This window comes from Hydractinia symbiolongicarpus, chromosome 10, assembly GCF_029227915.1.
Source record: "Hydractinia symbiolongicarpus strain clone_291-10 chromosome 10, HSymV2.1, whole genome shotgun sequence".
Taxonomy (NCBI): Eukaryota; Metazoa; Cnidaria; class Hydrozoa; order Anthoathecata; family Hydractiniidae; genus Hydractinia; species Hydractinia symbiolongicarpus.
The window spans coordinates 15841687-15861730 of NC_079884.1; the positions used below are offsets into that span (position 1 = coordinate 15841687).

A 20044-nucleotide genomic window follows, 5' to 3' on the forward strand; every position below is an offset into this window, starting at 1 on the left:
AATGGTAGCTGTAGAGTGTCCTTTTCTATATCCAGATTGTGTTGGACAGTAAACTGTGCTTTTTTCGATGAAGGTCGTGATATGCATCAATACAATATAATATAACAGAACTGGTAGGACACTTATTCCGCTACGTTAGAAGGATTTGTTATTTTAGAGATGATGCAAATACAACTAATTTACCATCGCTCTGGAAAAGTGGAATTATCAATACAGCAGTTAATAATATGTGTCAACTGCGCACCAATATAGTCAGCAACATATTTTATATACCTTGCGGGAGTATATTATCAAATCCCGTTAAACAGTCAAATCGTAACGATCTAGTTGTATTTATAACATCTTCGAAAGTGGCATGTGTTAATTGAAAAGAGTTAGGTTTATCAGTAAAACTGTGTATCTGAGCAGTTGTTGTCCCTGGAAGGTGTTCATTTAATCCGGTTGTTCTTGTAGCGGTACTATTGAAGAATTTGGTAACGGCATCAGGATTTACATTTACATTTAACGGATTTAGGTTATTGGAGAGATATGATTTTGTTAATGACTTTCCACGCATCTTTTGAGTTTTATTTTTAAGGAGTTTTCTCAGAAAAAATGATTTAGTTAAGCTTATCTTCTTTTTAAGCTTGTTACGAATAGCTCTTAGCAGTTACCATTGTATGTTGTTAGTAGTCCAATGTACTTCCTTCCTTAGACGCTTCCGTTCACGTTGAAGCTCGGTAATTTTAAGTTCCTTCATCTAAGGTGCTGGTGGCCTCGTAAGTTAAACCCATCTAAGAGGTGCGTGTCTATTTATGCATTCAATGATCAAAGTGTTTAACACATTTAGTTTGTCGGACATTTTTTCCATGGTATAAACGATAATTAACGGAACTCGGCTAAAGTCCTCAATAAAATCTCCAGAGGCTTTTTACAGTCGATTTAGTTAAATCTATATTGAAGTCACCTGTAATGATAATTGAACCTTCATGCACAGGAACAACCTGAGACAACAAGTTATCAAATTTTCCAAGCCATGATAGTTTATGGACAGGTTTACTACTTGGCTGATACACTGTACCAAGAAGGATTTTAGATCTTTTGCATTTAGCAGAAATTTCAATCCACTGATGCTCTATTGTTTTGTCAAGTTCATTACTTTCTTCCTCTTCTTGAACTTGATCGACGTTTGAATGTAGAAACCAAAGCCGCCACCTTTTCGTTGATCACGATTTTTATAACTAAACTGATAGCCTGAGATTTCCACATATTTAAGAAGATCACTGTTGTCTTTAAGTCAAATTTTATAAAGTGTAATCACGTCAAACTTGTGATATTTCAACATTGCTTCAAATTGTGGAAAGGTTGATGTTATTCTCTGGATGTTAAGGTGTGCTACAGAAAAATGGTTTCGGTGCTGGTTTAATCTGCCTTTGACATCTGTTGTAAAGGAGTGTTCTAGAACAACTGACATACTCGTGTCATAAGCATTTAAGAAGGGCAATACAGAAAGAGTACACTTCGAGCATGTATAAGGTATACCTTTTGTGTACCAAACAGTTGTTGTGACAAAACCACTTTTGAACAATTCCAATAAACCATGTCTTTATACTGCGTACATTGAAGTTTGTTACTGTTTTTACGTACTGTTTTCTCGCATATTTGACAAGAGTGTTTACGGACAGGTCCAGGATTAGTTTCAACATCACCTTGATCTTTAGAGGGGAACTAAAACCTTAAAATCTTTCTTTAAGAATGTAGTAATAACTTAGTTATAACGTAATTAATCTCTAAAATTTATTAAAACCCTTTAAAATTACAAATGACTTGTTATTTTTCTCTCCACTATAAAAGTCTTTCACACATGAGGAAAACGTCAGCCAATACCTGAATCAAGTTCTTCGAGTGAATCTTCAAACTCGTCACAACAACAGGCGAGTTCATCTTCCAACGTCATAAAAGTAAATTGTTCATACTCAGAGATCAAATCGAGCAGATTAGATTCAGCCTGGAGATATAAGAAATATAAACAGTTATACTTTTTTTTCCTATTTAGTAGGTAATTAAAACTCTTTTTGGGTAGTTTAATTATGGACCTGGAAACGAATTTTTATTTAGCTAAACCAGCTTTTTTTCAAGACGGCTTGTAAAACAATTAAAGTACTGTTACTAACTTCCATAAATTGTATTTCTTCCACACCTTCTGACGTGTACCAGTGGACAAATGCTTTTCTTTTATACATCCTATAAAACTGATCTCGAATTCGTCTCATTACATCCTGTAAAGCCGTATTATTAGCTAAAAATGTAGCCGTCAACTTATGACCCTTTGGTGCAACGCTACATGAGGATACTTTTGCATTATGAGGTATCCATTCCACAAATAAACTGCTATTTTTATTTTGAATCTCTCGAACTTGTTCGTCTATTTCTTTCATGGAAACAGCACCTCGGTATATAGCTGCAAATGTTAAATACCTCCCAGCACGTGGATTACAATCACACATCATATTTGCAGGATCAAAGAGATCTTGGGTTAATTCAGCCACACTGTTCTTCCGATATAGTCTTGTCTGTGAATCGAAAAGAGGAGATAAACCGGTCATGTAGAAGTGTAGTCGTGGAAATGGTACCATGTTTACTGAAAGTTTACGAAGGTCAGAGTTTAACTAAATAGAAAAATTCACCTTACAAACAAAACAGTATAATTTAAATTTTGTTCGCAGTCTTTTGTTACTTTTGTCTATAATTAAAAGATGTGATCACCTTGCAAAATATTCCTTTTGTGGCACTTATGTTACAAAGATAATTTACCACCTGAAATTTAATCTGTAGAGGTCATCGCGCATTTGCTAATGACGTGAAGTTTTTATAAACTTGTAGCAGTCAAAGAATTATTAATCTGATGTTTATATGTTTATATCTTATTATATTAAAGTAAAGAGCAAAAAAAAAATTGTCGTTTGCACGGTAGATACTGGGAAACTTAATCTTATTTTTACTGATATAATTTGGATCGTTTTGACAACAACTCGCAATGAGGAACCTAAATATTTAGAGCATTTTTTCTACACTAATCTCAAACATTTCTCCGCTTCATATATTTCCACTTATTAAGCGAAGATTTACTACATACCTGCCCCGGGAAACGTAAACTTGTTGTCACACCACTCATTACAGACGCTATCAACGCGTTTAAAGTATCATAACAAACTCTTTTCACCTTTTGTTTATTCATACAAATTTTATATAGGGCTTCGTTGTCTATACAAAATACGCCATCGCTTTGATCGACTAATCTATCAATGGCCAACATGGTATTATACGGTTCAACAACAACCTCGGAAACCTTTGATGCTGGAAAAATGCTAGTGTTTGTAATTAAAATATCGGGAAATTCTTCACGTAAACGTGATAAGGTTAATGTGCCAAGGCCGGAACCAGTCCCTCCACCTAGTGAATGTATTAAGTGAAAAGCTTGTATACAGTGACACGATTCCACCTCGCGTCTTACGACATCAAGCAACTGTTCAATATACTCTCCTCCGCAGGAGAAATGTCCCTTTGCCCAGTTGTTACCTGCACCATCATTTCCTAAGAAATAAGTTAATACGTCAAATATGCAGGATAAATGAAGCCCTGTTCTAAGCTTTTGCACCGATAAAAAGCTAAAAGCTTTGGTAAGAATGAATTTAAAATTGCAAAGAAGCAATATTTATAAAAAAAGTTTGTGTTCACATCGTCTGTTGCGTTTTTAAATACGGCGGAAAAATAGTTTAAATAAGTCGCTCCCTCTCTCCCTCCTCCACGAGAAAGAAAGTAAATAACGAAACTTACCAATGATAAAGTTATCTGGTCTGTACAATCCGCCGGCAGCCCCTCCACGTATCCCATCAATGACACCAGGTTCCAAGTCAACTAAAACAGTTCTTGGAATAAATCTCTCTCCACTTCGTTCTCCTACTTCTTCAAAGTAAACATTTAACTGTCCAATGCGGTGCTGTTCATTTAAGAGTTTACCATCAATACTGATGTTGTGCTCGTCACATATGGTTGGCCAGAACTAAAGAAAGTTTCATGTGATATCATTTATTCTTTAAATGGCAACCGCTCCAACACACTTTTTTGCTAATATGAAACTTCAAAGTTCTGTTTGAAGAACTTTCAAAACAGGCTACTAAGGCAAAATTTCCTTCCACCATAAAAAGACGTGTTGGAGGCCCCGGTTGCTCTGTACCATCATAATTTATGCGATATCTTTGCAACACCTTACTTTTTTTATACAAGCCCATGTGAGGGAAATTGAGTAGGGAATGCGGGTGTATACATAAAGTATACACTCAGAACACAGGACCTATATATGGAATTATTCAGAATAACCCTGTACGTTGAATGTTTGAGGCATTTAAATAGTTCACTCGATTTTTGTTAAACTACATATTTCCTTATTTACGAAAAAAATAAGCAAACTTAAAAATTTCTGCGCATTACAACAATACGTGTAAAACAAAAGTTTTTTAACCCCTGTAACTTCAACATTGTTTCTTTGTGTGTGTCCATTCCTATGTAAGTTTGAGCAGGTGAGTTCATGCTCTCCCATAAGGGTAGTTTTCACTGCTACAATATATTGTATGCAATATTGTACAATTAAATGTAGGATCCGGTTTACAATTTTGAATAACTATATACAAGAAGGATATATTTGTTTTGGTAATGCGTAAATTCGCAGAACACAAAGGAAGTATTAAATTCTTGTTAGCAGCGGATACAGAAATTTCCTTAAGTCAGTCAAAATTTTCGCAGGGTAAACTATATCGAGGGGAGCCCGGGCGTAAAATGTATAGTTATGTATGTATTGTATAAACAAGCGAAGAACCTAGTGAACAGCTACAAGGCGTTTCCTGCAGATCTTCGGTACCAGAATATTTTGTGTATTTTAATGGAAATTTGCGCATACGGAAGGTGTATATGAATTCACAAATTCTAGAAAAGCTGCCAGCTAATTGCCTTGCATTAACCTCTAACCGCGAGGGTTTTATTCAACCTCGGCCGTCGGGATATTAGAAAGATACAAGATGCCCTGGGAACGAGTTTGGGTTTTTTGTTTGTCTAAGATTTTTAAAATTTCATTTTTTTAGTAGTAAACCGCACAAAAAAAAGCTAAGAATTACTAAGTTCTTTCAAACCTAAAACGTAGAATCAGCGAGGCTGACATAAAAAAAAATATATGAAAAAAGCGTGTACATGTTTTTTTAAGAACAAGCTGCTAGAAATCTTCTACATAAGAACTGTAGCTACTTAGCTGTGGCTACTGGCAGTCATTCTTCTTCATTTCTATAAGTTGGTTTCTATTCTAATTTTTGGGACTACAATCCGGACATAAATAATTGCAAAGGAGACCGAAATTTCAAAGTTCGTAACCACAAGCAATTGAGAAAACTGTTTCTATATAAGTAACACGCACTCCGAACTTATCAATGCTCACAGCGGACTTAGAACTTTGGATTTCAGGTTATTTGGTTAGATCTAGAATAGGAGTAGTTATTTATGTTGATGTTAGCACACCGCATTCTTCGATTTTTTGAGTATTTCCGGCTCGTAGGGCAAATTGCTCAATAATGCCACGTTGTGAAAGGTGCAGCTAGCGTTTTTTCGACGTTTGTTATTCGACCTACATCCTTGCCAAAGTAAAGCTTCACTACAGGTTGCAGACTATTTCTCGCCAATTGATCCCGTTTAGCTCGAGAAATAGCAAAAAGACGACCTTTTGTAACTGGAATTGTAGAAAATGATGTTTTTTAAATAAAAGTTTCCTTATGCACTGCCCGGACTTGTTGAATCTTAAAAATATATATATAGTAAGAATTAGAATAAAAGCAACAAGACAAAAACAAAAGAGTAATTCTTCACCTTGTTACAAATTTGATTTCCACATTGTCCTAATTGTATGCTGATAACTTCCCGCATCTTTTGTAAAAAGCAGATTATCACAAATCATGCGACATCAGTTTTTACTAAAAATAAAATTCTGTCTAATATCTTTGTTAAGTTATTTTCGTCGAGTAGGTTTAAAAACAAAATAAATCCAACGTGCAAACAAAGAAAAAATAATTTCTCCTCACTGTTTTTATTTATTTATTTTATAAGCTAAAAAGTTGTATGTGGTCATGTGTGAAAAGAAGACTGGGTCAGGTGAACATGGTCATAAACGTTCCACTTCCAGTCATTCATATTTTTCAATCCTCTACCTGATAAGTATTACTGTTACCGCCGCAATCTTGGCAATGTTCAACTTATCTTCAACATCATTATATTTCTTTTAACTCATATTTACAGATCAAATCATACAGAAAAATTCGTTCCACTTCGAATAATTCGTCTCGGAGGGTTATTTCTCTAGTTCGGCATATTTCCGATCCAAAGCTGGCGATACGCGATTCGATTAATTGCTTTCGATTAGCTGCTTTCTGCAAAAATTAGATGTTGTTTTTAAAACAACATCTATGCATTGCCATGGGAACTGGTCAAGTTGGTCTGAAGAATGCTTCAAAAAGGCTAGGGATAAAATCTCAGAAGCATGAGTCTATAAGACTACTCGACGACAGTAAGTTAAATTCTATCGTTGATATATATGAGCATGTCACCATCACGTACAATACGTCGCGATTTCTGATACAGGTCTTCGCTGAGGCTTAGCTTACTTGTTTAGCTATAGATAATATATTTTTGCCACCGCATTTATGACAAGTGTACAATATCTGTTATAGAGAGACAGCTTTATTTTTTGACATTTCTTGAAAAATCGGCCTTTTCCTCTCTCTTGCATCAAAAATAGAATTCGAAAAGTTATTGTCATTTTTTTCAGTAGGTGAAACTTGCTGTATGATAGTTTGTATTTTTGTTTATATGGCTGGTGCCAACCATATAAAACTTGGTCCTGCTACAATTCAGTGAAGCGTTAGCGACCGGGAGAGCTTACGCTTCATCATCTTAAGACTCGCTAAAATAACAAGCGCCATATCTTTTCACCTCCTTATATTTACACTCTTCCAAGTTGGTTTGTACGTAATAGTTGTATTTGCCTATAAATGCTTCCTATTTTGATTATTTCTGTATATTGGCAAGATTGATTTTGGAGGGCACATTTTTCTTATAAAAGTTGGTTCTAATATGCCCCCCCACTCCTTTAGCTAAAAAATTCTAGCTTATTTAAAATCTCCTCGTACTTAGTAAACCACTCAGGGTAGTCACCAAGATCAAGTGACATTGTGTATCGCTGTATCGAGAGACACCTTACAAGATATTTTTGGCAGTCTTTATCAGCAACTGAGATCCGACCACACATCTATCGTCTTTGCCCTTGTTTGCAGGAATAGAATGGCTCAGGAATAGATTTTCTATATTAACATCTTTGATATTGTATGGTGTTACATTACTATAAAATTCTTTCGAATTGACGATCTTGTCCCTAAAATTCAACATCCTTTTATTTTGTGTTTTTCAGAGTTTAACTAGTATCAGGTAATGGACAGATCATCACATACGCAACTGCCTCCTTTATACGTGAGATACTCCTGATAACAGTACCAGCACAACATTAAATCTTTCAATACAAATCTCCGGCAACAATTACATCTATCATACTCGTTAAGATGCGTTCACATTCAGCGCATTGTTGTTCCATCACTTTGTTTTATTTTAGTCTTATGTTTCACAAGAAGAATAAGATCTCTATGGATGTGAAAACATACGGTTCTCTATAAAGCCTAATTCGAACCTATATACTGATAATTTTGCCACAATATTTTAAGATCTTTCTTTTCATCCTCAGAAAAGCACCAGTCTATAGCTATGTCAGGATGCGAGGCTAACGGGAGCAGCTCATTCCTGATCCTACCCTTCTGTGCTTTACGCTGGTGATAGCCATCGATGATGTTGGGAAAGCAATATCAGACTCGCTCTAAAATTTTAGTTGTAACGAACCAGTCCGGAACATACTCGAACATACATGGTTCTAGTTCAATGGTTTTGCTACACATATCCTGAGACTTGAGATGAACCGGAATATGCTTCAACATACAGGGTACTAGTTCAACGGCTTTGCTACACATGGCCTCAGTCTTCAACTAATCCGGAACATATCCGAGCATATAGGGTTCTCTCTCAATCTCTCTGCTGCACACGTCCTCAGTCTTCAATTGGTCCGGAACATACTTAAGTGCCCAGTATAACAGCTCAAGGGCTTTACTACACATATCCTCAGTTTTAACATAATCCAGCATATGCTGGAAAAAAAAGGTTATCGTTCAAGGACTTTGCTACACATGACCTTAGTTTTAAACTCATCCGGAACGTATTTCAGCATACAGGGTTCTATTTCAACAGGCTTGTTGCACTTCTCCTGGGTAGTGAGATTACGTAACATGATATAAATACGCATGTTCTTCAGGCAATCAAGAATAGCTCGCGAGTTGTTGCTACTGGCGCTGATACAGCACTGTAGAGTTTTTTCGTTGCATTTGTTAACCAACTCATTCTCTCTTTATTATAAGTAGAACAATCCTGAACAAGCGGTCGTAAATTGAGTAGGGACTCCCTCTCTACTCAACCTCGGCATGTAATTTTACGCCTATAAAAGGGGGTATGTCAGCACCAATCAAAAGGAGATCCGAGTCAGTACCAAAAATTGAGATAGCTAGCTAGCCAGCACACTTTTCTCATTTTTATATAAAATAATTCTTACACGAATTTAAAAAAAAATAGTATTCAGCTCTGTAGCTACATCAAGAAAGCTACCACGACCAACCAGACCAGCAAAGGTCCAACAACAAAACGTAAACACTTTTAGTCATGGTGGTGCACGGAACGTTCTGGCCACACGAGAGTACGTAATCCCTGTTCAGATTGGTCATTAGATTAGCAGTATAAGAATTTGTCCTGTTTTCCTGAATTTGAATATTCCGTTACGTCATAACCCCCTTAAGGAGCCATTAAGTTGAGGAATTCACTTTTCTTTGTATATATACATACCGTAACATTTACTCACTTGCGAGTTGCGTTAGTGAGACGAATCACAATTTGTAATTGTTGAAAGAGACACATCGCAAATAAAAGCTTCTTCATTGCGCAAACAATCCAAACATAAAGATTACCAATTTTGACAACGAGAAGCTGAAGGAAGTTTCAAGAAGAGATAAACAGACGTTTAGCTGCTGTCATCGAAATTTGCTGTAGAGCTGTGGACCTGCTTGGAATGCAGTTAAGGCTCTAGTTAAATAATTGCTGATATATACATTAACTTTACGCTGTTTGCTGAGTTGCTGTACTAATTGTGAGTTCGCTGTTTGCTGATTTACCCTGGTTATATCGATCCTGTTTGTAAGAACTTTACCTTTCACTGTTGTTCGAAATTTCCTGTAGAGCTGTGGACCTGCTGGGAATGCAGTTAAGGCTCTAGTTAAATAATTTTTGATATATACATTAACTTTACGCTGTTTGCTGAGTTGCTGTACTAATCGTGAGTTCGCTGTTTGCTGATTTACCCTGGTTAAATCGATCCTGTTTGTAAGAACTTTAACTTTCACTGTTGTTCGAAATTTCCTGTAGAGCTGTGGACCTGCTGGGAATGCAGTTAAGGCTCTAGTTAAATAATTTCTGATATATACATTAACTTTACGCTGTTTGCTGAGTTGCTGTACTAATCGTGAGTTCGCTGTTTGCTGATTTACCCTGGTTAAATCGATCCTGTTTGTAAGAACTTTAACTTTCACTGTTGTTCGAAATTTCCTGTAGAGCTGTGGACTTGCTGGGAATGCAGTTAAGGCTCTAGTTAAAAAATTGCTGATATATACATTAACTTTACGCTGTTTGCTGAGTTGCTGTACTAATCGTGAGTTCGCTGTTTGCTGATTTACCCTGGTTAAATCGATCCTGTTTGTAAGAACTTTAACTTTCATTGTTGTTCGAAATTTCCTGTAGAGCTGTGGACCTGCTGGGAATGCAGTTAAGGCTCTAGTTAAATAATTGCTAATATATACATTAACTTTACGCTGTTTGCTGAGTTGCTGTACTAATCGTGAGTTCGCTGTTTGCTGATTTACCCTGGTTAAATCGATCCTGTTTGTAAGAACTTTTAACTTTCATTGTTGTTCGAAATTTCCTGTAGAGCTGTGGACCTGCTGGGAATGCAGTTAAGGCTCTAGTTACAATCATTGCTGATATATACATTAACTTTACGCTGTTTGCTGATTTGTTGTACTGATCCTGTTTGCTTTTCCTGAGTTGCTGCTGTACTGCTGCAATGACGAAGCCACAGAAGGATCTTTTGTTCCAAGATCGTTCTGAGCAAAAAATGAATGTCCTGAAAAGACAACGTGGTGGAAAAAAAAGGCTCTATCACAAAGAGAATCCAACAACTAGAAGAGCTTATTCAAGGAAGAGGAAGCCGCACACGAATTAATTCGTTATTTCAAAGTTTTCTGGTGGTTCAAAGAGAAGCGAAGAGATAAACCAAGCATGAGAAGATCTCTGGGAAGACACAGAAGAATGGATGGATGATATAAACTTATCTATCGACAATTGCAAGACAAAAATAGATTAATATTTTGACCAAATACAACACGATGATCATTTGAAGATTGGAGAGCTTGGTTAATGGATGAGTTTGGAAAGTCCGTGGAACAAAACGATTATGCTAATGCACAACTCACCTCCGAATTTTCCTGGCTATCAAAAACCGATCCATCCACAAATGTACATCTAGGATCTATGGTAACATCAAATCCTACAACCTACTACGAATTTGAATATGGAAATGGACAGACACGCAGAACACCATTTGGAACACAATATTCTACTGTCATGACATCTCAGCCTGCTACACCAATTGGACCTACACATGGAGCTGTACCAAAATTGCAGAGAAAAGTAGATTCTACTCCATTCCACACTTCAACACAAGTAAGACAACAGCCATTGGAAAACAATCAGGTGGACTCATGGATTGATTTTCTAGACGCCAAGATACCACCATTATCATCCGACGCAAAGGTAGAAGATTCGCTGTCGTCATGGTTTGTCCAACAAGGACTACCTCGCCTCAGCATTACGTCGATTGCATCACCAGTTTCAAAGATCTAGTTCACAGTCAAGAGTACTTGTCAACAATACAGAAATGTGCTTACCTTAATCAACATGTAAAAGGTGAAGTACGACGCGCAATTCAGGGAGTCAAAAAGGATTATTAGGGATACGTCATGTCCCTGAAAAGAATAAAATACATGTTTCGGCAAAGATCAAGAATTGCTCATGCTGTCCTATCAAATGTGACCAATGGAAAACCCATTGTAAATAGAAATTCCGTTGGTTTAACAAATTTGTATTATACCATAAGTGAACGTTTAATAACGTTGCATCCGAAGTGGGCGGATTATTGTCTCAAAATCCGCAGAATTCAAGAACCAAACCTTACTCACTTAGAGTCTTGGCTGCAAGAAAGAATCCTTGCATCGAAGACATCATACCTTCCTGACGACTTCCCTGGTAGAAGCTTGTACACAATTCCAGACCAAAATCGGAAGAACGACCGAAGTAATAGGAGAAAGGATGGAGAAGATCAAAACGATAATCAATGGACTGGAACTCTCCATCGCAAGGCTAATGACTACAATGTTTGTCGGATATGCAAGAAACATCCATTTTTCAAATGTCCAACATACAAGGAAATGGCTCCAGAGAAACGATTTCAGGCTGCGAAGAAACTTGAGATGTGTTACAACTGTTTAAAACAAGACCATTTCACTTCGAAATGCACATCAAAAAATAGCTGCTTCGAATCCGGATGTTCCGAAAGACACCACACAACGCTTCATAAATAGCTTGTTGGTGAAAAGAAAGACAATGGACCTCCAAAGAAAAAAGACCAGCCAACATTTCAAGGGGAAACCCAGATCTCTAGTCAGCTAAACGAAACCGTTTTTCTTGCTGTAGTACCTGTCAAGTTGATTGGTTTGGACTCAACTTGACAACAACGTACGCTCTTCTCGATTCTTGCAGTCAAAGTACCCATCTCAGTCGAGATGTTGCTAAAAAACTGAAATTGAAGACGAAAAGCAAAATAATATCAATCAGTACGATAAATGATACTGGTAATGAGATTAAAGTAAAGGAGGCGAAGCTGAATGCGAAATCTACACTAGACGATTTAAACGTACAGATTGATCAATGCTACATCGTTCCAAAAACACACTTTCACATGCCTACGCAAATATATCCTGAGGATATCTCTCGTTTCGAGCACATCAAAGGAATTAAACTTCACAACGTACAAAGCGGTCAGATTGGTATATTAATTGGTGCAAATGTTCCGTCTGCGCACATACCGCTTGATGTGACAACCGGAATCGGATCAAAGTTATCAGCCATAAGAACCGTATTTGGTTGGACGCTTTTCGGAACACATGGTCGCATTGGCAATCCTTTCGTAAATAAATTGCATCTGGAATCAAAGGAAAGTATTCATGACGTTGTACAAAGGTTGTGGGAACAAGATTCAATTGGAAATGTGAACGACAGGGATCCTGCGCCATCTGTTGAAGATAAAATCTGTCTGCATAAACTTGATCTACAGACCAGATTTGACCTAAGAAAGTACGAAGTCCCTATGCTAACAATCGTGCAACGGCAGAAAAGAGGTTTGCACACCTACTTCAAAGACTAAGGAAGGATCCAAATCTACATAAAATGTGTAAAGATACCTTCGATAAATACATTAGAAAAGAATACGCAAGAAAGATGACTCGAGAGGGTATATGTCGTACTACCAATAAGACCTGGTATTTACCTCATCATCCGGTTTTCAACCCAAACAAGCCTGGCAAAATTAGAGTGGTATTCGATGCCGCGTCAAAACACGACGGTCGCAGTCTAAATGATGCTCTGCTAAATGGTTCAGACTTGTTAGACAACCCCACAGGAGTTCTAATGAGGTTTCGTCTATACCCAACTGCATTTTCTGCTGATATAGAAGAAATGTTTCTCCAAGTGAAAGTGGATGACCTAGAAAAGGACTCCTTGAGATTTCTGTGGAAGGAGGACATAACGGTACACATCTTTGACGCCAAAGATTCACCGACATGTGCAAACTATGCTTTAAAACGTTCTGAGAGAGACAAGTTTATGAAAGTGAATGCCGCAGTTGAAAGCATCTTGAAGTCCTTTTACGTGGATGATCTACTAAAATCCGTCAATGATGTGAAAAACGTCTGTGTCTTCATTTGATTGAATCTATGAAGATTGGTGGATTTAGGCTGACAAAGTCTGTTAGTAACAATAAAGACGTGCTAAATGTATTACCGGAGGAATTGGTATCACCAGTAAAAGACGTAAAAGTTAACACAGGCGAGATTGTAAGAGCACTTGGAGTGAAGTGGGAAATCAAATTCGATACCTTTACCTTTACATCAAGTATTCATAACGACACCAAAAGAAAGAGAGGAATCCTGAGTGTTGTCAGTTCAATACTTGACCCATTGGGGTTTATATCGCCGTACATTTCCAAAGGGAAGATGATTCTACAAGAAATATGGCGTGAAAACACAAATTGGGACGAGAAAGTTAGAAGCACTATACAAATTGCATGGAAAAAATGGCAACATGGTCTGCAATCCTTAAAGAAATTCAAAATCGAAAGGTGCTACAAAACCAACTTTACAAACAAATTGCAGTTGCACCTGTTTGGAGACGCATCGAAAAAGGTTTATGGCGCAGTTGCCTACTTGAGAATTGAGGATGAACCTGTCAAAATAAGCCTCGTGATGTCAAAGGGAAAAGTTGCACCAACGAAGCCACAAACCCTTCCAAGACTTGAAAACCCTTCCAAGACTTGAACTTAATGCCGCCACATTTGCAGGCTGTACAGATTCATCATAAAAGAAATGGATTTACCAATTGAAGAAGTTTATTTCTGGAGTGATTCGACATTGACACTTCAATATATTAAAAATGAGAGAAGTCGATATAAAACCTTTATTGCAAATCGAGTTTCCGAAATCCGAGAAGTAACAAACCCTTCGCAGTGGTATCACGTACCTGGCGATGAAAATCCAGCTGATGTCATCACAAGAGGGGTCTACGATATGCACGAGCTAGAACTTGCAGACGGAAAACGAAAAGTCTGGCCCGAATTTTTTGCAGGGAAACGAAAGCCTTTGGCCATTCATAGAAATACTACCTGATGATAAAGAAATCAAGGGGAAAGCAGTTTTAATTATTGCGGCTGACACCCAAGAAATGATAGTCAGTTGTGAAAATTATTCTTCATTCGATAAACTAATCAGAATCATAGGTTGGATTGACCGCTTTGTAAAAAACTGCCGTAGGAAGGTGAAATTAATGACGCCGTTATTATCACAGGAGGAGATTACGAATGCCAAAAGAGTCGTATTTCGTGACGCTCAAATACCGTTCAAACAAGAGATTCAACAAATCAGGGATGAATCTGCTGTATCGAAAAAAAGTAAACTTGCTCCATTTAAACCATTTCTTGATGAAAGTGGAATCATCAGAATAGGAGGGAGACTGAAGAATGCTCAATTTCCATTTGATGCCAAGCACCAAATTATCCTACCAAACAACCATGTCGCACAATTGGTTATCAGGAAACACCACTTTAGGTGCGGGCATGCAGGAGTTAACCAAGTGTTGTCCGAAGTGAGGCAAACACTGTGGATTTTGAATGATCGCGTAGCAGTAAAACGCGTGATCCAAAAATGCATCGACTGCCAGAAATTTAGGTCAAAGGCTCAAACCCCAGTGATGGCGGATCTCCCAAGACATAGAATCGACTTGGAAGAGCCTCCCTTTACAAATACGGGAGTAGACTTTTTTGGACCGCTATTGATAAAGCAGGGGAGGAAGAGACTCAAGCGATGGATGTTGTTGTTCACATGCATGACAATTCGTTGCGTACAGCTCGAACTGGTAGAAAGCTTAGAATCGAATGACTTTCTAAACTCATTACGAAGATTCATCAGTAGGAGGCAAAAACCAAAATTTACAATTTCCGATTGCGGGACAAATTTCAAAGGTGCCTCAGGTTACCAAATATTTTGGTAAATCTATAAAACAAAACAAGCATTAATACAAAATCATAAACATATCTTAAAATCTTGAACTCTTATATTTAACCCACACCGATTTTCTTAACGTTCTTTTACAAGTATTTGTTGTCATGACGACATTTACTGATAAATCCGTAAAATATTTTGTTTTTGTGAATGCTTCTTGTGTGAGAAAGTCGTGAAGATCCGATTATTTAAAATCTTTTTTTATCAGCTTTTCAGATAATAACAAAAAGATAAAAAAAATAATGACAATGAAGTCTGCACAATTTTTTTAACGTAAATATCACAAGCCCATACATTCAGGCTAGCTGCGTTACCCCTATCTCTCTATCATTCTCCCTCAAAGCGATTTTAGAGATTCCACCTCATGTAGCGGTTAGCGGAAATCAAAAAATAAGATAATACCACATAGACGTTTAAAAGGAAGTTGACACAACAAGCACGCGTTCTCTGTTAAAGCTGTTACCAATCTCCATTTCAGGTTAAGGAGCTGAAGTTGTTTTCGTCCGCCGTATTTTAAGTTTCTTTTTTTTAGATATTTCAAAAAATGTATACAAGATAACTCAGCCCTAAAAATAGTCCAATAATTTAAACGAATAAAAAAAAAATCTCGTTTCCAAATTAACTTTTTGCTAGAACCACAAAGCAATAGATGACCAAATGCGGCGTATTACATGCAACAGCACAGAAAAACATCATTGTTATTGTGATTGTCATTTTTCTGTTGTTATTGTTGTTGGAGTGACGACTACTTTCCATTTTTGCCATACGCTTTCTAACGTAAAGAATTAAATAAATTTGAGACGCTCCAACTGAACTGCTCCAATGTTAACAATGTTTGCAATGGAAAACTCAACTTCCTGTGGAATAACCTTTACACTTTTCTCCGACACTTTTAGAAGTCTTGCCACGTTATATTCATACAGGAGAATGATAATACTAACTGTTACGCAAAGAGTAAGTGCTACTGGAATGAAATAACTTAGGAATGGCGTACAATATTTCAAATGAAAGTGCGGATACATAATTAAAACACATCGATCCAACGATATTATTATTGTCATTGCCCAAGAAAATAAATATGGGAATATAATAAAAAAGTTAACAAACGGGAAGATCGAACGCATTGTCTCTTCATTAAATCCAATGTGGAAAAGTACAAGGGTAGAAGGGGTGAATAAACCAACACAAAGGTCTGATATGGATAATATTAAAAAGTAATTATCAACTCTTGAACGATTGAGACTTCCGAATGCATGGATCAAGTTCGAGTTGATACAAATTATTGCAATTGTCAAAACAGCATATAACGTTATCAAAATAGGGTTGCTTTTATTTCTGCTAGCGCCACCCGTTTTATCACAAACATACTCTTCTGTTACGTTTGTTAAATTAAATGTTTAATCCATAACTCTATTTTAGTCTAGAGATGTCATATGCAGAAAGCTACTTAAATGTATGAAATTGAAATTCCCGCGAGAAACTGTGGAAAAACCGAAGCAAGCAGACACTATGCTATAAATAATTTTATGAAAAACCTTTAAATGTAATTTAACATCTCAATGTGGTGCATCTTGCAGGTGTCTTTAATACAACAAGAAGCCCTGCGGCTTGAAGATTTCCGCCTTTAGCAAAAATGTTGGAAAGAATTTATATGCGTTTCGATCGAAGACACCATTAATTTAAAAATTTAAAATGCAAATAAAATAAAGGAGGTTAAAAACACGAAGAAAAAAGTTGTTTGAAGTCGTCTGTAAAGATTTTATGTTCCATAGGTTGTTTTTTCTAAATCAGAGGGAGGTTTGGGGCCGATTACATCGTGATCACTGAAATAGACAGTTTTAACGAAGGTCTCGACATTAAAAGTGTTTAAAACATTCTCACGGATATAGACATGGTCAATAAGTTAACCTGATATATGAGTTGGAGAGGTTACAACTTGTTTATATCCAGTAAGAAAATCAAGGAAATAGTTTTCATCGCTAAATGCATTCACATTAAGATCTCCAAGTATAATATCAACAGTTTTATTTCCAAAAGAATGTTGAATAAGGTATAATGACTCATCTCTATTGAGGGAATTTTTACGATATAGAACCAGAACATTAATAGCGTTTTCGTGAAATGTTCTTTTTGTCATTCTAAAATATATTGCACCAGGAATTTTTACAATATCAAACAATTCTATAGTTTCATTATGACCAACTAAAAGGCTAGAAAATTTGTCCACATTGTTGTTTGGAATTAAAGTAAAGTAATCTAGTTTTGAGTCGCAATGTGAGTTCAATGGTATCTGAGTTTCCGTTAGGCATAATAAATCACTTTCCATTAAAACGCGGTCGGACTTAATATCGTTATGTTTGTTGTAGGATCTTGTATTAAGCAAAGTTACTATTATAGAATTTTCACTAATTACGCCAGTATCTTTTAATGTCAATTTTGAGTGTGCTCGCATATAATTGTATTGCTTGGTTGCTCGTGTGTCTGATTTAATAGCTGATCTGGAAAATGTCCCCGTTAGGTATAAACCCTCTAAACTTGTGACTCGACTTAATGCGACATAGATTTGTCCTGAGTGAAAGGCTCGTTGCCTTATTAAATCAAAACAAACAAAAACATTTTAAAACGTTTTTCCTTGAACCTTGTGAACAGTACAAGCCCATGACAGCATTAGTGGGAATTGCATTCGTTTCATAGTAGGTGAAGTTAGATTATGTTTATTAAATTTGATTTTCTTTTCAATCCTGCTTATTGGAATAACATTTTCTTGCATAGCATATGGATCTGTTCTCATAGCTTTAACTCCTGTACTTTTGTCTTCCATTTTCAAATATATTTTTGTTACTTTTCCTAATCCATCAGTTTTAATACGATGAACAGTCCCAATCTGTCCGTTAATAAGTTTATCTGATATATCAATATTTGTTGTCAACATAACTTTCGCGTTAAGTTTTAAAAGAAGGTTTTGAGCTAGTCCACCTGTCTCCATTTGATTGCGGCTATAGAGTTTTTTCACAATTGACACAGGAATATTTTCTGGAATTTTGACAATGGCCTCGATATTTATTTCTTCCGATGCTATACTGTTTAGCATATTTTTGTTGTGTTTAGAGGCAGGTTGGTTTTCAGCAAAGATATGAATCACATCTTTGGGGTAGTTCGGGTCATTTTGCAAAATAAATTTAGATTTCAGTACATCTTCGTGTCGCGTTTCTAATTTCCCTACTCTGATATTGTTTAATAATTTAATTAAACATTGATCACCACGCTGTCTCATAACTTCCGTCAGTTCAGCAATCTTAAAATATTTCCAGCAATGCGAAAGATTTAACAGTACATCTTTGTAGTCTGCATAAATTGGTCTTGCTTGAATTGGTGGAAGTTGGTAGAAATCATCACATACTATAACAGATATTCCTGCAAACGGAATATCATCTGAGCATCCAAATATCTCAGTTAGCTGTTGGTGAATATGCAAAAATAGCTTGTTTGAAACCGTTGAGATTTCGTCTATTACAATAATGCTTAGCTCTGAAAGCCTATTTCGTAGCATGCATCTCTTTTTATCACTCAACTTAGAAATGTTTTTAGTAAAACGTCTACAACTGGTGTACCTAAGGCTGAATGTATTGTATTTCCCTCTACATTGATGGCAGCAACACCAGTGGGCGCTAAAATGAGAATTTTATTCTTTTCTAAGTTCCCTGCACGATAAGAAAGTGCTTTTTTTAGCATGTCAGAAATTGTTGTTATCAAGTAGGACTTTCCACAACCTGCACTTCCTGTTAGAAAGATGTGAATCGGCTCAATTTTATGATGTGCCTTACATGCCAAGCTTTTTATGTAATTTCTAACCCAATCATTTACAACTTCAAAAATTTGCCTTTAAATTTCATTTAATTTTTGAATTTTTTCATGTAATTCATCATCGGATATTCCAGGTTCAGTGACATTAGAAGTGTTGCAAATAAATGGTACGTTATTAGTCTCATTTTGAACTTCGTCATCGCTACGGTTATTACTAATCTCATCAGTAACATCGTCGTTTTCCTGTTCGGCGAAAGAATCAAGATTATTTACATTCGTGTGAAAATTTATCATTGCTTCTTCGACAAGTTCACTGAATGGTTCGCATATTCTTTTATTTGTATTTATAATTTCTAATACACCGTTTTCCAATAATTTCTCTGTGTAAGTACCGGAGTTTTCACTTAACAATTCTGCTTCCTGGCGAAAAGGATAAAACATGAAGAGCAAATGATGTGCATACCCTTCTGGATTTTTGTCTCGACTAGGTACATGGTATCTTAGAACACATTTTTCTTTCCGCAAGTTTAACATTTCTTTTGATGACATCAGAGGTATAGTTTTTGGATACGGAGATTCGATTTGAATCTCAGCTATTATTTCTTCAAGTACTTCTGGTTGGCTGTCATTTTCATCTTCGGGTTTTGGTTTTATTTTCATAGAGTAGCTTGACAAGAACTCAGCATAACACATTTGTTCCAACATGGGATATTTGCCTCTTTTAAATTCTGGAATTGGTCTATCCATGTATCTATCCAACATGTTTCGTTTAAAAATATCCGTACTGTCTGCTGGTAAACTTAAAATTTCTTCTTCGTTACGACATACCCTGTATCGCTTTTCAGGAATGTTACTATTTGCAAAAACTACAGCTGGAAATGTCTTTCATAACCATATTTCTGGCATTATAATAGCAACTGCTTCTTGAACTGACATTTCACGATGATTTCGATAAGCATTTGCAAATGATTTCATTTGTACAAATAACGAATCGCCAGTTTCTAATTGTGATGCCGCTTTTTTCATCGCTTCTGAAGATTCGTCTTCAGCTTTAGAGAGATAAGCGCACATGTAAGAAACTGCTTTATAATAATCAAGAACAGGCTGATTGTCTATGTTGGCTTCCCATACCATCA

The 20044-nt window shown here is 36.4% G+C and overlaps 2 protein-coding genes across 5 annotated transcripts; one reads left to right on the top strand and one right to left on the bottom strand.

Moving 5' to 3' along the window:
- Nucleotides 1-1751: 1751 nt before the first annotated feature.
- On the bottom strand, nt 1752-6578 carry LOC130612936 (tubulin beta chain-like). Of its 4 annotated transcripts, none has more exons than XM_057434267.1 (6): nt 6102-6578; nt 5890-5993; nt 3817-4042; nt 3203-3573; nt 2154-2648; nt 1752-1987 (listed from the first exon to the last, which is right to left on the bottom strand). In XM_057434267.1, exons 2-6 carry the CDS (start codon nt 5944-5946, stop codon nt 1856-1858), a joined length of 1281 nt encoding a protein of 426 aa, XP_057290250.1. In that variant the 5' UTR covers nt 5947-5993; nt 6102-6578; the 3' UTR covers nt 1752-1855. The 4 variants fall into 4 exon arrangements, with proteins under 4 accessions (XP_057290250.1, XP_057290249.1, XP_057290248.1 ...); XM_057434266.1 differs by having other exon boundaries at nt 3116-3573; nt 6248-6576; XM_057434265.1 differs by having other exon boundaries at nt 3116-3573; nt 6228-6576.
- Nucleotides 6579-11234: 4656 nt separating this feature from the next.
- Nucleotides 11235-12697, top strand: LOC130612907 (uncharacterized). Its single transcript, XM_057434241.1, has 2 exons — nt 11235-11854; nt 11968-12697. The coding sequence occupies exons 1-2, from the start codon at nt 11235-11237 to the stop codon at nt 12695-12697; spliced, it is 1350 nt and encodes a 449-aa protein (XP_057290224.1).
- Nucleotides 12698-20044: the final 7347 nt, after the last annotated feature.

What these genes read in the sequence shown, in the direction of transcription:
- LOC130612936 (XM_057434266.1), bottom strand. Translation starts at nt 5,946, where the DNA reads ATGCGGGAAGTTATCAGCATACAATTAGGACAATGTGGAAATCAAATT. An exon ending in GAAATCAAATTTGTAACAAG is followed by an intron (nt 4,043 to 5,889) that starts GTGAAGAATTAC and finishes AACTTTCTTTAG; the next exon opens with TTCTGGCCAACCATATGTGA. An exon ending in AAGAAATACAATTTATGGAA is followed by an intron (nt 1,988 to 2,153) that starts GTTAGTAACAGT and finishes TTATATCTCCAG; the next exon opens with GCTGAATCTAATCTGCTCGA.
- LOC130612907 (XM_057434241.1), top strand. Translation starts at nt 11,235, where the DNA reads ATGTCCCTGAAAAGAATAAAATACATGTTTCGGCAAAGATCAAGAATT. An exon ending in CACACAACGCTTCATAAATA is followed by an intron (nt 11,855 to 11,967) that starts GCTTGTTGGTGA and finishes TTCTTGCTGTAG; the next exon opens with TACCTGTCAAGTTGATTGGT.